The sequence below is a fragment of the Schistocerca piceifrons genome, chromosome 5 (assembly GCF_021461385.2).
Source record: "Schistocerca piceifrons isolate TAMUIC-IGC-003096 chromosome 5, iqSchPice1.1, whole genome shotgun sequence".
NCBI classification, from domain to species: Eukaryota; Metazoa; Arthropoda; class Insecta; order Orthoptera; family Acrididae; genus Schistocerca; species Schistocerca piceifrons.
This window is the reverse complement of record NC_060142.1, coordinates 374528809-374546850: the sequence shown is the minus strand read 5'-3', so window position 1 is coordinate 374546850 and position 18042 is coordinate 374528809. Positions and strand designations below refer to the sequence as shown.

Sequence of the window (18042 nt, the reverse complement as noted above, 5' to 3'; positions counted from 1 at the left end):
CGATTCCCGTAAGAGTTTGGGCTGCCTGTGCGCATTCGCACAGACGAAGGTCAATGGCTGGTTAGCCTTTAACTATATATATGAAGACAGTAACTGTTCTTGAAAGAACAGATTACTGTTGATGACCGTGCAGCTTTTCCCTGGAATAAATGATGACTAACTGAAACCCTCAGCTGCCGACAGGTGTTGTTGATATACCTCGATGTGGACAGCTGAAAATGTGTGCTCCAACCGGGAATCAAACCCGGGATCTCCTCCTTACATGGCAGACGCTCTATCCATCTGAGCCACCGAGGACACAGATGAATAGTGTGACTGCAGGGACTTATTCCTTGCACGCTTCCCGTGAGACTCACATTCGCAACTGTCCACAATTCTACATATGTAATGTACCTTATAGACATTTGCCCATTCACTCATTACTCGCGCACGCTTTGGCGATTCCCGTAAGAGTTTGGGCTGCCTGTGCGCATTCGCACAGACGAAGGTCAATGGCTGGTTAGCCTTTAACTATATATATGAAGACAGTAACTGTTCTTGAAAGAACAGATTACTGTTGATGACCGTGCAGCTTTTCCCTGGAATAAATGATGACTAACTGAAACCCTCAGCTGCCGACAGGTGTTGTTGATATACCTCGATGTGGACAGCTGAAAATGTGTGCTCCAACCGGGAATCGAACCCAGGATCTCCTCCTTACATGGCAGATGCTCTATCCATCTGAGCCACCGAGGACACAGATGAATAGCGCGACTGCAGGGACTTATTCCTTGCACGCTTCCCGTGAGACTCACATTCGCAACTGTCCACAATTCTACATATGTAATGTACCTTATAGACATTTGCCCATTCACTCATTACTCGTGCACGCTTTGGCGATTCCCGTAAGAGTTTGGGCAACCTGTGCACATTTGCATCTGAGCCACCGAAGACACAGATGAATAGTGTGACTGCAGGGACTTATTCCTTGCACGCTTCCCGTGAGACTCACATTCGCAACTGTCCACAATTCTACATATGTAATGTACCTTATAGACATTTGCCCATTCACTCATTACTCGCGCACACTTTGGCGATTCCCATAAGAGTTTGGGCAGCCTGTGCGCATTCGCACAGATGAAGGTCAATGGCTGGTTAGCCTTTAACTATATATATGAAGACAGTAACTGTTCTCGAAAGAACAGATTACTGTTGATGACCGTGCAGCTTTTCCCTGGAATAAATGATGACTAACTGAAACCTTCAGCTGCCGACAGGTGTTGTTGATATACCTCGATGTGCACAGCTGAAAATATGTGCCCCGACCGGGAATCGAACCCGGGATCTCCTCCTTACATGGCAGACGCTCTATCCATCTGAGCCACCGAGAACACAGATGAATAGCGTGACTGCAGGGACTTATCCCTTGCATGCTTCCCGTGAGACTCACATTCCCAACTGTCCACAATTCTATACATGTAATGTACCTTATTGGCATTTGCCCATTCGCTCATTACTCGCGCACGCTTTGGCGATTCCCGTAAGAGTTTGGGCAGCCTGTGCGCATTCGCACAGACGAAGGTCAATGGCTGGGTAGCCTTTAACTATATATATATGAACACAGTAACTGTTCTCAAAAGAACAGATTACTGTTGATGACCATGCAGCTTTTCCCTGAATAAATGATGACTAACTGAAACCCTCAGCTGCCGACAGGTGTTGTTGATAAACCTCGATGTGGACAGCCCCAGTCGGGGCACAAATTTTCAGCTGTCCACGTCGAGGTATAGCAACAACACCTGTCGGCAGCTGAGGGTTTCAGTTAGTCATCATTTATTCCAGGGAAAAGCTGCACAGTCATCAACAGTAATCTGTTCTTTCGAGAACAGTTACTGTCTTCATATATATAGTTAAAGGCTACCCAGCCACTGACCTTCGTCTGTGCAAATGTGCACAGGTTGCCCAAACTCTTACGGGAATCGCCAAAGCATGCACGAGTAATGAGTGAATGGGCAAATGTCTATAAGGTACATTACATATGTAGAATTGTGGACAGTTGGGAATGTGGGTCTCATGGGAAGCGTGCAAGGGATAAGTCCCTGCAGTCGCGCTATTCATCTGTGTTCTCAGTGACTCAGATGGATGGAGCGTCTGCCATGTAAGCAGGAGATCCCGGGTTCGATTCCTGGTTGGGGCACATATTTTCAGCTGTCCACATTGAGGTATATCAACAACACCTGTTGGCAGCTGAGGGTTTCAGTTAGTCATCATTTATTCCAGGGAAAAGCTGAACGAACATCAACAGTAATCTGTTCTTTCGAGAACAGTTACTGTCTTCATATACTATCAAATAGTTCAAATGGCTTTAAGCACTATGGTACTTAACATGTGAGGTCTTCAGTCTCTTAAACTTAGAACTACATAAACCTAACTACCCTATGGACATCACATACATCCATGCCCAAGGTAGGATTCAAATCTGCAACTGTAGCAGCAGCATGGTTCCGGACTGAAGCGTCTAGAACCGATCAGCCACAGCGGCTGGCGCCATTATTGTCATCAGACATTAAATTCAATACACGTAACCGACACAAGTCCTGTATAAACACAGCTATGGAAGCTGTACTAGCAATCTTCTTTATTGGTAACAATAATGGGTACGTTTTTAATCATCCTCACTTTTCAGAATAACAATTTGCGACTGATAACATATGTCTATCAGAACTGTGAAGCCGTAAGATTTTGTATCAGTGATCTTTGCTAGTTGGTCTTCACATGTTTTATTTCATTTTTGATGACATTGTGTTATCTCTATTGAGTATGCTGGATTGACTTTTCATAACACTTGGGGATGAACTGTTTAATCAAAACTGCTAGTAAATAAAATAACTATTTAGTTAGCAGCTTACATTTGATGAAAATGGCCGTCATTAACTATAATTTATCTTTATCTTGTTCAATGTTTTAAGCAAACATCTTGCTGTTTTATTCGGTAATTATAATAACCACATTTACATTGAAGTGCCAAAGAAACTGGTATAGGCATGTGTATACAAATACAGGCAGAATATGGTGCTGCAGTTGGCAATGCTAGTCTAAAACAACAAGTGTCTGGTGGAGTTGTTAGACTGGTTTCTGTTGCTACAGTGGCAGGCTATCGAGATTTAACTGAGTTTGAACAAGGTGTTAAAGTCGATGCATGAGCAATGGGACACAGCATCTCTCAGGTAGTGATGAAGTGCAGATTTCTCCATATGATCATTTCACAAGTGTACCGTGAATATCATAAACCCAGTAAAACATCAAATCTCTGAAGCTGTGGCCAGAAAAAGATCCTGCAAGAATGGGGCCAATGACTACTTAAGAGAATCGTTCAACATGTCAGAAGAACAACCCTTCTGCAAATTGCTGAAGATTTCAATGCTGGACCATTAACAAGTGTCAGCATGTGAACCATTTAATGAAACATCATCAATGTGGACTTTTGGAACTGAGGGCCCACTGATGTACCCTTGATGACTGCATGATACAAAGCTTTGCTCCTTGCCTTAGCCCATCATTACTGACATTGGACTGTTGGTGACTGGAAACATGTTGCTGGTCAAATGAGTCTCATTTCAAATTGCATCAAGGAGATGGATGTGTATAGGTAAGGAGACAACCTCACAAATCCATGTACCCTGCATGTCAGCAGGGGACTGTTCAAGCTGGTGGAGGCTCCGTAATGGTTTGGAACATGTGCAGTCAGAGTGATACAGGACCTCTGATACATCTAGATATGATTCTGACAGGCGACTTGTACATAAGTATCCCGTCTGATCACGCGCATCCAGTCATCTGCATTGTGCATTCCAACAGACTTGGGCAATTCCAGCAAGACAATGTGACACCCCACACATCCAGAATTGCTACAGAGCGGCTCCAGGAATACACTTCTGAGTTTAAACACTTCCCCTGGCCACCAAACTCCCCAACATAAACATTATTGAGTATACCTGGGATGCCACGCAACGTGCTGTTCAGAAGAGGACTCCACCCCCTTGTACTCTTACGGATTCATGGTGACAGTTCCTTCCAGCACTACTTCAGACCTTATCGAGTCCACGTCGCGTCATGTTGCAGCACTTCTACGTGCTCGTGGGAGATCTACATGATATTGGGCAGGAGTACCAGTTTCTTTGTCTCTTCACTGTACATGTCTCAAGTTGGTAGACAAATTATTGAATTTAATTATTAGTTATTATTACTGTAAATTTGTTTCTTCTTGTGTACAAATATGAATACAATAACCATTAGTAATACAGAGATACTGGTTTGTTGAGTTGTATTTTACTCTCATTATACTGAAATTGTGGCTCTAAAATGGAAAAAAAATATAGCAGAAAGTGTCTCTAAACATTTTTGTTTACTGTCCTGTTTGGAAAAAAGCATTAAGAGGAAATATATGTAACCAAAAGTATGAATCGCAGAAGGTTGCAATAATTGTCAGCATTCTATACATCCAGAATATCATGTCCTTTCAAATTCTACTGTGAGTAACTGTGCCTTTTGTTTTTTAAAATGTCTTTTTAGAACTTAAGAAACAAGGTAATATTTGTAATTTCATGTAGTTTACACAAACATGTTACAGGTCAGGACTACGAAATCTGTCCATATGCAACATTCAGTTTACCAAGTGGGCCTAACAATACACAGACAATGGACTATTCAATGCAGTTCCAGACATTCAGCCAACAAGAATGTTATTCTGGGCAGCCTCGACCAAGTACGTCAGGATATGGAAGCAAGTCAACGAAAGAGTATTACTCACGTGTAAGAGCCAAGTCAGCAGCATCACGTAATTCTGGTGAAATCAAGTTACCAAGATCTTCCAAAAGCCCACCAGATGGCCTTAGCTTAGGTAACGAATCAGATAACATGAAATGTGTAATATATTTATACAATTATAATTTGAGACTCATTCGCTGTATGTCTTAATACATGCAGTATAGAACTATATGCTACAACAAATACCCCACATGAGGCAGGACAAGTTAATCCAAAGAGCAGGTTTATTTACAAGCAAAAATCAAGTGTTTTCAAAGTCATACTACACTACATTCTGCACTTACATTGCATGAGATGTTTTGCAGTGTATACTACAGGCTTCCTAGGGTTGGACTTAATAGATAAAGTTTTGATATGTACAATGCTTTCAGATTCAAGGTCCACAAACCCTAGGATACACTGAATGATTTTTCCTGCTCCCAAGATCTGTGCAATATCTTCTTTGACCATATGGGAGTCTTATACACAAAGCTCTTCATACGATCCCATAAGAAAAAGTTGAGGGGAGTTAAATTTGGTAACTGTGGTGGTCAAGGAGTTGGTCCACCTTGACCTATCCACCTTACATCACATGTTTGTTTGGGACATTCACAGATGCAACAAGTAAAATGCATGGTGGACCATCATGCTTAAATCCAATTTGCTGACCGAGTGACAGTAGCTCTTGCAGGAATGCCAAGTATCTGGGAACTGTTAGGTGGTATGGAAGAATGTGTGGCCCAGTAAGATAACCATAAATGATACCAGCACACACACAGATACCGAACCACTGCAAATTCCACATAAATGAGTGTACTGAGGAATTTTGTCATCCCAAGTCTGGTTGTTTTAATAGTTAAAAACAGCCTCCCTGTTGAAGTGAGCTTCATCCATTAAAAAAATGTGGTGTGAAAATTTAGGCATGTTAACACAATGATGTAGATACCACATGCAAAAATTGATATTTAGTGCAAAATTTGCTGGAGACAATGCCTGCACCTTCTGTCAGTAGTAAAGATGGAGCTGGTGATCATGCATAACACACCAGACACTAACAAGGGGCCTGGGCAATGTTTCAAGTACATGTCTTTGGGTTTCCTTACACATCTCGAAGGAAGTACTTTTCCTGAAACTTCACCCCTACCTTAAGTTTCACTTTTGTAAATGCAGGAATAATTTGAGAATATACAAACTTTATTAAAAAAACATCTAACTTGAACACGTTTAGCTGATTTAAGTCTATTCCACTGATAAGTCAAAACCACCTTTCTTACTTTGCCTCACATAATCCACATTATTTATTTAGGTGAAATGGGCTTAGGCTCAAAATCACTACTGGGCAGCCACAGACTGTGGTCATGTGTATGTGAGTTGCGTTTGTGTATGATTTTGTGTGTGTGTGTGTGTGTGTGTGTGTGTGTGTGTGTGTGTGTGTGTGTACGTGAATGTGTTGTCTTATTCAGATGAAGGCCTTTTTGGCTGAAAAGGCCTTTTCAGCTGAAACCTTACTTATCTGACAATCTTTTTGTTGTACTTATCTGCAACTCAGCACCTCCGCTATTGGTGAGTAGCAACCATCCTTTTCATAATATTGTCATTACTCCAACCTGGATTTTCCATTTTTGTTCATTACAGTACTGTAGTCAAAACAAAAGGAACAGCTACAATCTAAAAACTAATATAATCGTTGTCCATATCAAATGAAACAGCAGAAGTAGAATTTTAAACATTAAAAATCATCATTGTTCATTTGATAGAACTTGTTTATGTTGTAACATGGGTTCTCTGCCAGCCTTTTGTATAGTTTTTTCTCAAATAGTGCAGAGGAAATTCATAAAAATTTTTTGAAGGCATTCATTTTGTGGAAGTTTCCTCTTACTTGTAGCCCATGCCTTTGGATGTCACTATTTGCCTAATTTCTGGTATGGTGTTTACGAACAGCTTCCCTGGAATCATATTATTTAATGTTGTTCCTAACAAAGAGTGCACAAACATACGTATGCAGACCCACAGTGGCTACTATTAAACTCCATAGGACTAGTCTTACTTATCACATGGAAAAAATTTTATTTGTATTTTTAAAATGTTACTGGAAAACAAAGAGGGTCAGCCCTGGAAAGAGGATTGGGGAAAAACAGCTAGACCATGTAGCAGTCCATGACAAGAATCACAGAGAGATTATGAACATGAAAGTGAGGAAAACTAGCAGGATGTAATCAGATCACTACCTTGTCAAAATAAAAATGCATATGGATACCCAAAAGATCAAGGAAACATAGGACCATAAACACTCACAGAAGTGACCTAGATCTTCTGAAAAAATACAGAATAGAGCATTCAAAGAGAATGGTAGTTCAGAGTGATTGGAAGAGAGTGAGAGACATGATGGAAGAAGAGGCAGTGCGATTGGCTACTAACAACAAGAAAAGGAAGCATGAGTGGTGGACGGATGAATGTGAGAATGCAGTCGAGACCAGGAGGAAAGCATGGATGAAATGGCAATCCTGTAAAAAGCAAGAAGACTGGTTAAACTTCCAGAGTGCGAGAAAAATTGCTAGCAAAACGATCAGAAATGCCAAGAGAAATGATAAACTTAAAGAAGCAAATCATGAGTCTTTTTCAGGGAAATGAAGAGCAGAACCAAAGGTTTTGAGGCAAAAGAATTCTTCATAATAGGAAAGATGACACAATAAAAACTGGTGAGAAAGAGATGTGTGAGGAAATGGCTAGGTATGTGGACACACTTATGCTCTAGGGACGAAAGTCAGGATAGTCTAGACAATGCACCCACCAAGGCAGAAGTAGCAGAGGCAGTTAAAAATCTCATGCAATAATGGTATCTGTGCTGAAGAGATCAAGTGGGGTGGGCCTGAAATAGAAAGAAGTATGTACAATATAATAATGGATATCTGGAAAAATAAGAAAATACCCATAGACTGGAAAGAAGCCATTATAATACCACTACACAAGAAATGGGGCAAGGAAGTACTGGATTACTACAGGGGCATCTCTCTCTTAAACATAGCGTACAAGGTTTTGTCGAGAATCTAGCTGAACAGAGTTGAAGAACAACGGGGGCTGACAATAGGAGAGTACCAGTGTAGCTTTAGTAAAGAGAGTAACTGTACAGAACAGATATTTGGAATCAAAAGGATAACAGAACACAGACACAGGAAAGGGAAAAAGACAATAGCGACATTTGTGGGCTTCCAAAAGGCCTACAATTCAGTTGGCAGAAGTACTCTGCTTGAGGTATTAGAAGATAGAGGGCTGGGTGCTACAACACATGTAATAATAAAGGAAATGTTACTCTACTGCCAGGATCAGGCATCGCAGTACACTGTCAGACAGCTTTGAAATAAAAACAGGAGTCTGGCAAGGGGATGGACTGTCACCAATCAGGCATCGCAGTACACTGTCAGACAGCTTTGAAATAAAAACAGGAGTCTGGCAAGGGGATGGACTGTCACCAATTTTATTTAACCCGGTTTTCACAAAGCAGTAAAACAGTGGAGACAACTAAATAGCAACATGAAGATCAAAGGTGTGCAAATAGGATACAAGGTCAAATGTAATGCAACAGTGGACTGCCTGGCATTCACAGATGACCTAGCACTCTTAAATGAGACAGAAGAAGAGGCAAAGACAGCACTAAAAAATCTAACCAAAACAGCAGAAAAGGTCAGATTGAAGACCAAGACATTCAACACTGAGTCTGACTGAAAGATAGATGGCCAAGTGGTTGAGAAAATCAACAGTTTTGGTTATTTGGGGGAGAAGATAACTGGTGGCATACAGAACTACAGTAGCATAGTAGACAGGGCACTGCTTTTGCAAAAGCTTCATTCAGTATGCGGTGAAAATGACATATGGCAAGAAAAATCTGTCATGGAATGCCAAATTGTGAGATTACATAGCAACTGTAAGAAATGCTGCTCTGTGTGCATCAGAAATGATCACACTCAGCAAAAGAGAGAGAGGAATGGAAACTTTTGAGAGACATATGGGGCACCAAAACACATAGCGATATCTAGATACACAGAACATGACAGGAACTGTATGAAAATATTGAACCCATATCAAGTGAGGTACGGAAAAAAGAGGTTACGATTTCTTGGGCACATCATGAGGATGGATGAGTACAGGTTGACTAAGAAGATATGAAATGCAACATGTCATTTATTTATTTATTTACATTTCTTTGTGTGGAGCCATCATAATGATGGCTTTTGCAAAGGTCAGACTTAATACTACGGTTATATTTATACTTATAAAATACACTATATTCTGTAGCTGTTGCTTCTTATGTCTATTTTTTACATTTATCACATTACAACTGACATGCTAATGCCTCATGTTACAATCACGATCTTAAAATTCATTGAAAGAATATAAACATTTTTCTATTAGAAAAGATTTTAATTTTGTTTTAAAAACATTTCCCGTGTACGTCCTTGGAGAGTTTGGTAGCTTGTTATACCAAATCAAACCACTGATATATGGACTTCTATCAGTCATTTTTAACATTGTTCTGTTACAGAAATAGTTACACTTTGTTCTAGTGTTGTGATCATGTGCATCACTGCCCTTGATAGCTTCTGTTGGTTGACTTATAAAAAATACAACTATTTTGAAGATGTACAGAGAATATATTGTCAGATATTCGTGCTGCACAAACACTTCACGACATGAATCTCTATGTCCCATCCCACGTATAAGTCTTATTGCTCTGTTCTGTGGTAGTAGTATTCTTTTTAAATGTACATCAGCTGCACAGCCCCATAGTTCAATTATGTAATTGAGAAAGGGGTAAAATGTTCCATAATATACTCATTTCAGTGCTTGGCTAGGAACTATCTTTGCGAGCTGGCTGATGAGATATATGGCACTACTGACTTTTCCGCATACGAAATTAATGTGGCATGTCCACCGCAAATTTTCATCAACATATACACCCAGGAATTTATAGTTACCATTTTCTGTTGCAGAGATATTACACACACTATTCATATTGTTGTGATGAGAACTGCCCATTTAAATGTCAGTAGTTGAGATTTGGTGACATTCACCTTGAGTCCCTGATCATTGAAGTATTTTGTTACTTCTGTTACACCACTAGTAGCAATAGATTCTAGCTGGGTGAAGGAAGTCAGAGATGACTGGAAGGCTGTAGGAATAAAAGAAAAGAATGTGCAGGCAGTAGTACAGGACAGGGAGAAGTAAAAAGTGTTGGTGGATGGTGACAGGTGGCTGGTCACCAAAATCAAAGTTGTCTTAACAGAAGAAGTGAGAGAATGAAGAGGTATTTGGAAGAAAGAAAATGTGCAAAACAAACCACACATGATCCTGAAGGGTCCTAACAAAATCAGAAGAAGAAGAAGAAAATTTTACTGGTATGGTGACAATGTCTCCACATAAGTAAGCTATATGAGACATATGACTGAAAGACCCAAAAATGCATCATACAAAGATAATTACTAATAACCGCATCTCTTAGTTTTCAGTTTCCGTATGAGGTGGGATATTCACGAGGTGTTTTTGTAGACTTGGTTGTTCTCAGTTCAGTTTGGTGGCAATATGAATTCCTAAGAGTTTGAATTTTTTTCACTACATTCATAGACAAACCTACCAGAAGCCATTGAGCTTTTTCCCGGATTTCAAACAAGTTTATTGGCTGGAAACCGATTTAAAACTGTTATACACTACTGGCCATTAAAATTGCTACACCAAGAAGAAAGGCAGATGATAAACGGGTATTCATTGGACAAATATATTGTTCTAGAACTGACATGTGATTACATTTTCATGCAATTTGGGTGCATAGATCCTGAGAAATCAGTACCCAGAACAACCACCTCTGGCCGTAATAATGGGGCATTGAGTCAAACAGAGCTTGGATGGTGTATACAGGTACAGCTGCCCATGCAGCTTCAACACGATGCCATAGTTCACCATGAGTAGTGACTGGCATATTGTGACGAGCCAGTTGCTTGGCCACCATTGACCAGACATTTTCAGTTGCTGAGAGATCTGGAGAATGTGCTGGCCAGGGCAGCAATCGAACATTTTCTGTATCCAGAAAGGCCCATACAGGACCTGCAGCATGCGGTCATGCATTATCCTGCTGAAATGTAGGATTTCGCAGGGATCGAATGAAGGGTAGAGCCATGGGTCGTAACACATCTGAAATGTAACGTCCACTGTTCAAAGTGCCGTCAATGCGAACAAGAGGTGACTGAGACGTGTAACCAATGGCACCCCATACCATCATGCCGGGTGATACGCCAGTATGGCAATGATGAATACACGTTTCCAACATGCATTCACCGCGATTTCGCCAAACACGGATGCGACCATCATGATGCTGTAAACAGAACCTGGATTCATCTGAAAAAATGACGTTTTGCCATTTATGCATCCAGGTTCCAGGTTCGTCATTGAGTACACCATCGCAGGCACTCCTGTCTGTGATGTAGTGTCAAGGGTAACTGCAGCCATGGTCTCCGAGCTGATAGTCCATGCTGCTGCAAACTTCGTCAAACTGTTCGTGCAGATGGCTGTTGTCTTGCAAACATCCCCATCTGTTGACTCAGGCATTGACATGTGGCTGCACAATCCATTACAGCCATGCAGATAAAATGCCTGTCATCTCGTCTGCTAGTGATACGAGGCCATTGGGATCCAGCACGGTGTTCCGTATTACCCTCCTGCAGCCACCGATTCCATATTCTGCTAACAGTCATTGGATCTCGACCAACGCGAGCAGCAATGTCGCAATACGATAAACCGCAATCGCAATAGGCTACAATCTGACCTTTATCAAAGTCAGAAACGTGATGGTATGCATTTCTCCTCCTTACACGAGGCATCACAACAACGTTTCACCAGGCAACGCTGGTCAACTGCTGTTTGTGTATGAGAAATCGGTTGCAAACTTTCCTCATGTCAGCACGTTGTAGGTGTCGCCACTGGTGCCAACCTTGTGTGAATGCTCTGAAAAGCTAATCATTTGCATATTGCAGTATCCTCTTCCAGTCGGTTAAATTTTGCGTCTGTAGCATGTCGTCTTCATGGTGTAGCAATTTTAATGGCCAGTAGTGTACAATGACACCTAAAATCCGTCAGAATCACAGAATAAGACCCATTGCACTATTTCAAAAAAGGTTGTATAAAGAGAAGGAAGATTTAACCAGAAAGAAAATTTTTACCTGTTTGTTAAATCACTCCTAAATTTGACCTGTACTTTTAGTGTTTCATTTTAAAAAAATGCACTCCTGCTGAGATTTTTTAGTTCTGTTCATAAATCAAGTTTAATTCTTTTATCGTGATTATGGTTTGTTTACGAAATTGTGTGACTCTTGCCAATAAAGCAAGGAAGTGTGATCCTTGCCAACAAACCAAGAAGGTGATAAGTTTCATCAGTAGTTTGAGCCAATTCCTGGAAGAGCATCTAGCATCGTCATTAATCAAAATTCCAATGACTCTATCATGTTAAATTTTTGCTTGCGATTTCTTTTCTCAAAAATGTAATACCATATGCCATATGCAAATGGAAATAGTCAAAAGTATGCAACTTAACATTATATACATGTCACAAATGTATGCACTAGCTTAAATATCAAATCCTTCTGAACTCATTCCTTTAGATGAAGCAAGAATTTAACCAACAAGTTCTGGTTGAACCAACAAGTTCTGGTTGTTTTTTCATATGTAGACACAAGAATTTGACAGACTTGACTTTCAATATTTCTTTTTCATTGAACTTTATACGCATAGCTTTCTGTTTTAATTGTGTCGTATGAAACAGAAAAAGCTATTTCCTTATGCATCAAGTGGGATTCCATTTGATGTGAAGCAGCTACTACCTCTCTGAAGAAAGGGTCTTTATACTAGTGAACTGTAGTTCACCAATCATAATGACTGTGCTATGTGATGATAAAAGTGCAGTACCATGAAAAGTCATCTACAAAGCCAAAGAACAGTAAAGAACTAAGCTTGGAACCATGTGGTACTCCGCAAATCTAGCACATCAATCTGAGGTGACCAAATCTGAAATTTTCACTACTGTCTTCTGTTTTCCATGTGTGGCACATGATTTGAGCCAGATTCCTGTTTTTCCATGTAAACGACAATGCTTTATATCCCTTAATAAAATATTACAGTTCATACAGTTGAGAACTTCAATTGTACCATAAAATATTCCAGCTAATAATAGTCTATTGTTTATGGATTCTAGGATTCGTTTAACGTAAGAACATGCTTATTTCTTGCTTAGTTGACATCTCCTCTAAGATAGGAAATTCCTTTTATTAAGAATATGGCAATTATTAAGATCCACAATCCCATGTACATTGTTGCTACCACCCATATACAACTTCTTTTCAGAAATGACGATTGGTATGTGAAACACATAAATGGGCAAATTGGGATGTACTAGGAAGGTTTTCAGAAGAAACATCCATGTATTAAACATATTCTGAGTCTTATGTTAAAAATTCCTAAAGAACAGAAGGTTTAATGTTATAGGTAACCTAGGTTGTGAATTCCAAAATTTTATTAACTGAACACCCTTTTTTAATATCAGCACTTTTTTGTCCACGTAACATAACAATTCAAGTTAACTGTTTTCTTAGAAAATAAATTCAGAAGAGGAGGGGAAATGGTGTACATGAGCTGTGAATACTGGGCTATTAAACAAAATAACTTGGAATTAACTGTTTGATTTTTGTTGTTGTTCAAACCATTTGTACAGAAACACAAAATAAGAAAAGAGATCAGTAATAAATAATTACACATTTAATAAATCTCACAGCAAGGCATCATTTTATAATTCACACTACTATATGTGGTGAAGAATTGAAGCTGCATTACAACAAATGAAATTGCAAAGTCCTCCACTGTATCATAAAAAAAACACAACTATGTACACAAATACTAAACTCACATAATTACACAAACACAAACTAGTAAATTATTAAAAAGTATCATACTTTATCAGTGACAGATTTTATTCCCTAACAATGAAAGAAGTTATAACAGAATGAAATCTTTAGCAATTAAATTCACTATATTATTCATAATGATACCAGACAGCATTGAAATATCAGGGATACTACATTTTCCCAGACACATGTTGATAGAATGTCAGGTTCAAGGAAACTACCAAAAATGTGATTGCAAATATCAGTGCATCACTGAATAATCACATAACAACAAAAACAATCAGTTATTGACAAAATAATTTAATTGGATATATAAAAAAATCTACTCAGCAAGTGACAGCAGAACACACATATAAAAGACAGTTGTAATTGGCAAGCTTTTGGAACTAGTGCCTCCTTCTTCAGGCAGAAGAGTTTATGGGAAAGGTATAGGGGTGAAGAAAAAGGACTGAAGAGGTCTAGAAAAATGGGTAGATTTCAGGAAAGTCACCCAGAGCTTCTCATCCTGTGTGGTAAGTCTCCCCTGACCCGTGATCACGGTTTAGCATGGAGTATGAGGTGAATCTCGTGCTTGGCCATAGAAATCAGACACCAGTGTATGTCATCTGCTTTGATGCCTTCTTTGTTACACAGAGTACAGCACAGTAAATTGGAAAGTAATCTGGTAGGTGCATTCTGAGGACATAATAAGGGAAGCTGAAATTACTGCTTTGCTCACAGTCATTAATGAAGATAAATAAACATTCATAGTATTCATTGAAATATATTAAAGCTAGTTTGAAAATGCTTGGTGGATTATTTACATTGCTGTAGTCTCCAACCGAGTCTGAACTGAGCCTTGCCTTGACAAGTATTCAAGTGGGATATTTGTTCTGTTCCAAGTTAGGAAAAAAACATTTCTTCTAAACTAGATCTTCTATATCAGGGCCTAAAACCGTATGATATGGGATGTTAATCACAAAATCGAAATAAATCTTCCTACACATATTCAGAAAAATTTAGTTTTGTAGTGGGAAGCTATTATGATAACCCTTCTGGAACAAATAAAGGAGCCCATTATCTCTAGGTAGTCATATAATGTTGTTCTCAGTAGCTGCAGAGGGAAGACTTGAAAAAGTAATCAAGCATTACCAAACATGTAAACCATAAACAAAGGGCTTATTAACAAATATCAGTCTGGTTGTAGAAAATAACATTCCATCCTTTCTTCAAAGCACAGGAGCCACCAAGCCAAACATTTTCAAGTTTTATGAAGCAACTGAAAATAGTTCAAATTTTCTTATGTCAAAACTGGAGTTAATCATATCACAATATCTTGACTCCATCCATGTTACTAAATTTCTCATTTTAAGCTGTGGATTTTTTTCTTCAGGAGCATATACCTTTGTTTCAAAGTGCTAGGAACCCAATCAAAGCACACACACACACACACACACACACACAAGGTCACTGCACCAAACAAGCCCATTGAAGAAAATACATTGTTTCCCAGCTCAGGATATGTTGTTTCCCAACTACAGCCCCTGAAAACACTGTTTGAACACCCCAGAGAGATGATGTGAGAGGCTGACAGACAGGAATATTATGAATAGTTTTTAAATCTCATGGAGGATTTCAGCATACACAGTTATGGTTGATCAACTGTGTGGTAAAATTTTACCCTCCTGCTGACTGAAGACCAATGGCAAGCTAAAGTACTGGAATGTAACCTAACATTGGACTATGTGTCACAAAAAGTGACAACTTAGCCACAGAGATGAGTCCTTCAAGGTTAAGAAATAATACAATGATTTGTTTATTGGTATTGTTCCTAATTATAGCCTATGATTTAAACGAATGTTTCAATTTTATGCCTCTTAAAGTAAATGATAGACGTGCAGACCCAATCATTTACTTCTATGTTTAGATCAAGTATCAAACTATGGAAAGTCCAAGATGGAATGTAACAATATCATGAAAAAGATAGTTGCTACACAGTGTATATCAGAAATGCTGAGTCACAGATAGGCACAACAAAAAGACTGTTGGGAAGTGAGCTTTCGGCCAACAAGGCCTTCCTCGAAACTAGACAACATACACACACATACTCATACTCATGCAAACACAACTCGCACACATGACCACAGTCTCTGGCAGCTGAAGCCAGACTGTGAGCAGTAATGCACGATAGGAGAGGCAACAGGGTGGTGGGGGTAAGGAGGAGGCTGGGCCGAGGTGAGGGATGGGGAGGGATAGCAGGGTAGGGGCAGGTGATGGAAAATGCTGCTTGTGGGAGCATACAGGGACAAGGCGTAGAGGGGCTAGGGCACCTGGGTGCAGCTGGGAGATTAGATGGAGGAAGGAAGGCTTGCAGAAAAGAAGTCAAAAGACAGAGATCCATTCGTGGAATAGAGAGCTATGTAGTGGTGGAATTGGAACAGGGAAGGGGCTAGGTGGGTAAGAACAATGACTAATGAAGTTTTAAGGCAGGAGGGTTACAGTAATGTAGGATATAATGCATGGAGAGTTCCCACCTGCACAATTCAGGTTGGGAAGGAACCAGATGGCACAGGTTGTGAAGTAGTCATTGATATGAACAATGTCGTGTTGGGTGGTGTGCTCAGCACTGAAATGGTCAAGCTGTTTCATGGCCACAGTTTGTCGATGGCCATACATGTGGACAGACAGCTTGTTGGTTATCATGCCCATGTAGAATACAGCACAGTGGTTGCAGTTTAGCTTGTACATCACATGAATGGTTTCACAGGTAGGTGATGTTTGTGGCTGGACTTGAGTGGTAGGAGGTTATATGGGGCAGGTCTTTCATCTAGTTCTACTACAGGGATATGAGCCATGAGGCAAGGGGTTGGGAGCAAAGGCTATGTAGGAACGGATGAGGATATCATGTACGTTCAGTGAGCGGTGGTAAACCATTGTGGGCAAGGTGTGGAAAGGGTAGTGGGTAGGACATTTCTTATTTCAGGGCACAATGAGAGGTAGTCAAATCCCTGGTGGAGAATGTAATTCAGTTGCTCCAGTCCTGGGTGGTACTGAGTCATGAGGGGAATGCTCCTCTGTGGCTGGATGGTGGGACTTTAGGAGTTTGTGGGTGACTGGAAAGATAAAGCATGGGAGATCTGCTTTTGTACAAGGTTGGGAGGGTAATTGCAGCATGTGAAGGCCTTGATGAGACCTTCAGTATATTTCGAGAGGGACTGCTCATCACCAACGATGCAATGGCCATGGTGGTTATGCTGTATGGAAGCGGCTTCTTTGTATTGAATGGGTGGCAGCTACCAAAGAGGAGGTATTGGTGTTGTACAGTAGGTTTGATATGGACAGCGGTATCCATCCTTGAGGTGGAGGTCAACATCTATGAAGGTGGCTTGTTGGGTTACTTAGGACAAGGTGAAGTGAATGGTGGAGAAGGTGTTGAGGACTGGAGAAATGTGGATGGGGTGTCCTCACCCTCAATCCAGATCATGGGGATGTCTTCAATGAGCATGAACCAGATGAGGGGTTTGAGATTCTGGGTATTCAGGAAGGATTCCCTTAGATAGCCCATGAATAGGTTGGCATAGGATGGGGGTACTGCAGGTGCCCATAGGTGTACCCCACATTTGTTTGTAGGTAATGCCTTCAAAGGAGAAGTAGTTGTGGGTGAGAATATAGCTGGTCATGGTGACTAGGAAGAAAGTTGTTTCTTTGGACTCTGACAGGCATTGGCAAAGGTAGTGTTCAACTGTGTTAAGGACATGGGCATGTTGGATGCTAGTGTAAAGGGAGGGGGCATCAATAGTGTGTGCAGGGCACCATATGGTAAAGGGACAGGAACTGTGGAGAGTTCATGGAGGAAATGGTTGGTATCTTTTTTATAGGAGAGTAGGTTGCGGGTAAAAGGCTGAAGTTTTTGGTCCACGAGAACAGAGATTCTCTCATGGGGGGGAGTCTCTGATCTCATCGACCAACACCTTCAGTGTATTGGCTGCAACCTACCCTCCTACATTAAAGATACCAACCAGTTCGATGGATGAAATGGTTGGTATCTTTAATATAGGAGGGTAGGTTGTAACTAATACCCATCAACTCTCCATGGTTCCACTTCCTTTACCACATGGTCCCCTGCTCATCACTATTGATGCCACCTCCCTTTACACTATCGTCCAAAATGCCCATGGCCTTAATATTTTCCCAATGCCTGACAGATTCCAGATCAACAAGCTCCTTCCTAGTCACAATGACCGACTATATCCTCACCCACAATTAATTCTCCTTTGAAGGCATTACCTACTATCAAATTATGGGTACAACTATGAGCACCTGCATGATACTTACC

The 18042-nt window shown here is 40.3% G+C and overlaps 1 protein-coding gene across 1 annotated transcript in view; it reads left to right on the top strand.

Annotated features, from left to right (window-relative positions):
* LOC124799311 (Down syndrome cell adhesion molecule-like protein Dscam2) overlaps positions 1-18042 on the top strand; it is a 250854-nt gene that overhangs the window by 173918 nt on the left and 58894 nt on the right. The window contains exon 17 of the mRNA XM_047262898.1: positions 4610-4879. Coding sequence (XP_047118854.1) covers positions 4610-4879 — 270 coding nt within the window. The remainder of the gene's footprint in view (positions 1-4609; positions 4880-18042) is intronic.